The sequence below is a fragment of the Fragaria vesca genome, linkage group LG3 (genome assembly GCF_000184155.1).
Source record: "Fragaria vesca subsp. vesca linkage group LG3, FraVesHawaii_1.0, whole genome shotgun sequence".
NCBI classification, from domain to species: domain Eukaryota; kingdom Viridiplantae; phylum Streptophyta; class Magnoliopsida; order Rosales; family Rosaceae; genus Fragaria; species Fragaria vesca.
The window spans coordinates 26,998,584-27,002,875 of NC_020493.1; the positions used below are offsets into that span (position 1 = coordinate 26,998,584).

The 4,292-nt window shown below is 37.1% G+C and overlaps 1 protein-coding gene and 1 pseudogene across 1 annotated transcript; both read left to right on the forward strand.

Annotated features, from left to right (window-relative positions):
• Positions 1 to 1,193, forward strand: part of LOC101315326 — an 8,487-nt pseudogene extending 7,294 nt beyond the window's left edge.
• Positions 1,194 to 3,195: 2,002 nt separating this feature from the next.
• LOC101315031 (TMV resistance protein N-like) lies at positions 3,196 to 4,292 on the forward strand. Its single transcript, XM_004295133.1, has 3 exons — positions 3,196 to 3,358; positions 3,466 to 3,563; positions 3,678 to 4,292. Exons 2-3 carry the CDS (start codon positions 3,543 to 3,545, stop codon positions 4,233 to 4,235), a joined length of 579 nt encoding a protein of 192 aa, XP_004295181.1. The 5' UTR covers positions 3,196 to 3,358; positions 3,466 to 3,542; the 3' UTR covers positions 4,236 to 4,292.

The window sequence follows — 4,292 nt, forward strand, 5'->3', positions numbered from 1 at the left end:
TTTACGAGGAAAATGTATTCCTCACATTAGTTGATCTGTGAGGAATGGTATTCATCACAATTGTAAATTAGTGAGGAATTGTCATTCCTTGCAATTAAAAATCAGTAAGGAATTTATGTTCCTCGCAATTACCAATTTGTGAGGAAATTGAGAATCCTTACATATTGTAATCTGTGAGGGGGTTTAAGCGAGGAAAATTTGCGACGAACAGATTTCCTCGCTCATTAGTTTAAGCGAGGAATATAGACATTTTGCAAGGAAATTTGTTCGTTGCATTTTACGTTTTTTGTTGTAGTGTGTGATTATTCATGCTCTGTGCTTCAACCCCAACAAGTACTGGTTGTGCGCTGCGACTGAGCAGAGCATTAAGATCTGGGATTTGGAGAGCAAAAGCATTGTTGAGGATTTGAAGACAGAGGCAGATAAGACAAAGGAGACCGGCACTGCCAACAAGAAGAAGGTATACTGGTTCCTTTTGTTGTTTGATTAGAATTTTGATTTTAATATTTTTTGCTTGATGGAAAATGATACCCTGTTGTTTGTGTGTTACTTATCTAATTGGTTTTGAAATGTTTGAATGCCATTTTATTCTCTGGATTCTCTTAGGGAATTGCAATTCGGAAACAATGCTGATCATTTCATTATTGTAGACAATCCAGATTTGTGATCAACTGTCATTTGTTTTGAGTTCATTGATAGTTATATACTTATTTGTTCACATTTGAACTGTGGGATGATATGACAGATGATGACAAATCAGCATTGTAGTGTTTGCATCTTTTTACAATGTAGTGTTTGCATCTTTTTACTATCCTTTCATTGGCATTTAATAAGTACTTTGGTTTTAGGGATATTGCTGAAATGCTTGTTGTTGAATTGTATTAGAAATGTCTTGTTGAATTGTGAAGCCAAATGTGGTTGTTGAATTGTGTTGGAAATGTCTTGTTTGTGTTCCACAGGTCCAAAGGGCACCAGCCCCACCCAAGGAATCAAGACCTATCAAGGACCATGTCATAAAGTCTAGAAAGGGACGGAAGAAAATGAAGTTGGCAATGGAAGGTAGTTCTGCTGAAAATGGTAGTGCATCAGCTGGCCTCAACACAGCCTTTTACTCAAAGCAGCCAAAATCATGGAGCAAAGGGTGCTCAAAAGTGAATGTGCTGGCTTTTAAAATAGAGAAACATAATGTGTAGTTCATCATGTTTTGGAATCAATTTTTTGCAAACAATGTGGTTCCTTGAGTTTTTGGAAATCAATTAAGCTTGAATTATGATGCATAGTATGTTTCTCATGTTGATGTTGGTTTTAATTCAGTGATATTGGCAGCCCTTTTTGGTTCTATGTTTGAATTTTTATGTTACATTTCCAGCTAGTGCATAATATTTCTTGTCAGCAGATAAACACAACAACAATGCCTAAACTCTACTGAACTGATCAATGTGATACCCAGGAAAATTCAAATGATAAACACAGCAGCAGTGCCTAAACTTTGTTGAACTGATCAATGTGATACCCAGGAAAATTCAAATTTAGAGCTTTTAGAGAGAAAACGGTTATGGTGAGAGTTAGAAGGTTATTTTTGTCATTGCACCCTTTTGTGGTGGGCCCCATGCCGGCCACGTCAGCAAACTAACGACACAGTTACGGAAATTGGCCTCAGGCCTTTCCTTGGTAGCGAAATAGAAGTTTGGGTACCACATTGATAGTTTTTAAAGTATAGGTACCACTTTGACCGTGCCACCAAAATATGGGTACCGGCGGTGCATTTTCCTCTTAATGTTATAGGGAATCCATGATATATCATATACACATACTTGATGTACGTTTGTATAGAAATTCAGAGCCCTCGATAAGGATCAAAGCCAAAATTTTGTCAGGACTAGTCGTCTGAGAGGTCATTGCTTTTTAGTTAAACAGAAATAAGTGCTCCAAGATTTACCTAACATATTCTTGTTGGCCATTCCCCGTTAACACCATGAGGTCTGCAAGTGGTGACTATATTGGCATTGCTATACTTTTTAATTTGATCAATACTTGTATTATGACTGATCCAAGGTTGAATGTTCTTCCTCTGCAAAAGAGTAAAAAAAAAGAAAGAGAAAAAGGAACTCTTTGGCCTAGTCTTTTGGAGTATGTGTTTACTCGACTCAGTTTCTGCTCTCATTCAATTGTTTTGCTGAAGTTTTTGATATATGGGACCATAAATCAGTGAACTTAGTCCTTATTCAACAATTTAATTTGGTAGTATGTGTCGATGGTAAATATTGATTGATATGTGTAAGTGGGAAACTAGGAAATTTCAGAAGTTGACAAATTTCATTGAATCCACTCTTGATTTTCTGCATCCAACTTCTTGAACATTCCCTACATCATTTGTCCTTTGGTTGAATTTGGATCAGCTCAGGGTCACATCCACTCTTCCCCTCTCTCTTCCATGCTCTAAACAGTTTCCGTCCCAGTAGGATAAGAAGATATATTATGCTGTTAAAACAAAACAAAATGAGAATTAATGGTTTCTGAATTAATCTGCATCAATTTGAATATGTAAGTGGAAATTCAAAGTCGAAATGAGATATTGCCTAGTGTAGGTAAAAGCCTCATCCATTAAAGCCTTGTAGGAAAACCAATATGTACATATATTAGAACCCAGAACTGCTTTATTTCCTTGTTGCATACACTGTCCTATATACATTATTATATGTGTATCATACATTGTCCTGCATTTAAATTTTGAAGATGAAATATGCCTTTAGTTTCGCAGAAATAAGAGCAAGGATTGATGTGTGTAAGCATAAAGTTCAATTAATTGTAATTTAGACAAGAACATGAATGTTTTTCAATGAAAGATTATAGAGCAACAGAAGTATGATCTGAAGGAAAGTTGACAATTGGTGTTACACAATTTGATTCTACACCTCTATGCTGAAATTGTACCAACATGGTAAATTGATGCTGCTGAAGCTGAACCAGTACCTGACTACCCTCCCATGTCTTACCCCTTTGAACAAAAATACTTACTAGTGCATGGTCAGTGTATAATCCCATCTAAGTTGTCTGATCGTTTGTTGTTTCACTTCCTTTCTGATACCCATGTATTAATTATACAAGTACAAATCAAAATGGAGTCTGTTTGCACAGCTATTGGTTTTTCATATATATTAGCTTAAGCTTTAGTTTGGGTCATTTGGTTCTCCAACAAATACACTTGCTAGAATGTGACTGCAATCATCAAGAACTGCCACGAAAGTAAGGGAAATTATTGGTTCTTTGGTTGATAAAGAGTAGAAAGCAGACTGATACCGACTGTTACCGACTGCCATAAAGAGTAGAAAGCAGACTGATACCGACTGCCACGAAAGTAAGGGAAATTTGGACACAATCTAGTCTCTCTTTTCTCCATTCAAACTATCTCTGTGTCTTCCATTTTCTCCATTTTTTGTGATATCACGCTCTCTTGTTTGTCAGAAAGGCTTTACATAGATTTGTTCACTATTTGGGTTCTCCAGCCTAGCTCTCCTGTCGACCTGTAATAGCCGAAGCTAATGGAGTTCTATTTCTTCGAGGTTAGAAACATAAGTATTTCATATGTTTTACCCTCCAATATTTGTTAATGATTTGTGTTCGTTGGTTTTAACTCCCTTTTGTTCTTCTTCTGTATGTTTGCGTATTACAAACAGATATCGTTGGCGATTGTTGCAGTAATTATGACATGGATGGGTTGCAAGGCCATTAAGGGGATATGGACTCAAGTAAAGCGTCGGATAAGTTACATGGTCGGAAAGTCACAGAATAATCAAGGAGTGGTTAACTTGAATGCCTCTGAATCTCTTGCTTCATCATCAGAACCTCGTTGCTGGAAGTATGATGTGTTTTTGAGTTTCAGGGGTCCTGACACTCGCAAAGGGATTACAGCCCAAATACGCGATCGACTTTGTAGAAGTGGCATTATAACGTTCATGGATGAACCAGATCTTAGAGTAGGGGATACTATTTCGCCCACCCTCATAAAGGCAATTAAAGAGTCGAGGTTTGCAATTATAATTCTCTCGCAAAATTACACTTCTTCTGCTTGGTGTTTGGAGGAACTTCGAGAGATTTGTCTATCCATGGAAGAGAGCAGAATTTTGCCACTTTTTTTGAACTTGATCCTACTGATGTTCGATTTCAGAAGAACAGTTTCAAAGAAGCTTTCTCTAAGCACAAAACCTCTAAGCGACATGAATCAGAGAAGGTGAATCAATGGAGGGCAGCCTTAAGCAAAGTGGCCAATATCTCAGGGTGGAATAACAAAT

Excerpts from the sequence above, each read along its gene's own strand:
- LOC101315031 (XM_004295133.1), top strand. The coding sequence starts at position 3,543 with ATGGAGTTCTATTTCTTCGAG. Across the intron at positions 3,564-3,677 it reads TGGAGTTCTATTTCTTCGAG|ATATCGTTGGCGATTGTTGC; the intron begins GTTAGAAACATA and ends TATTACAAACAG.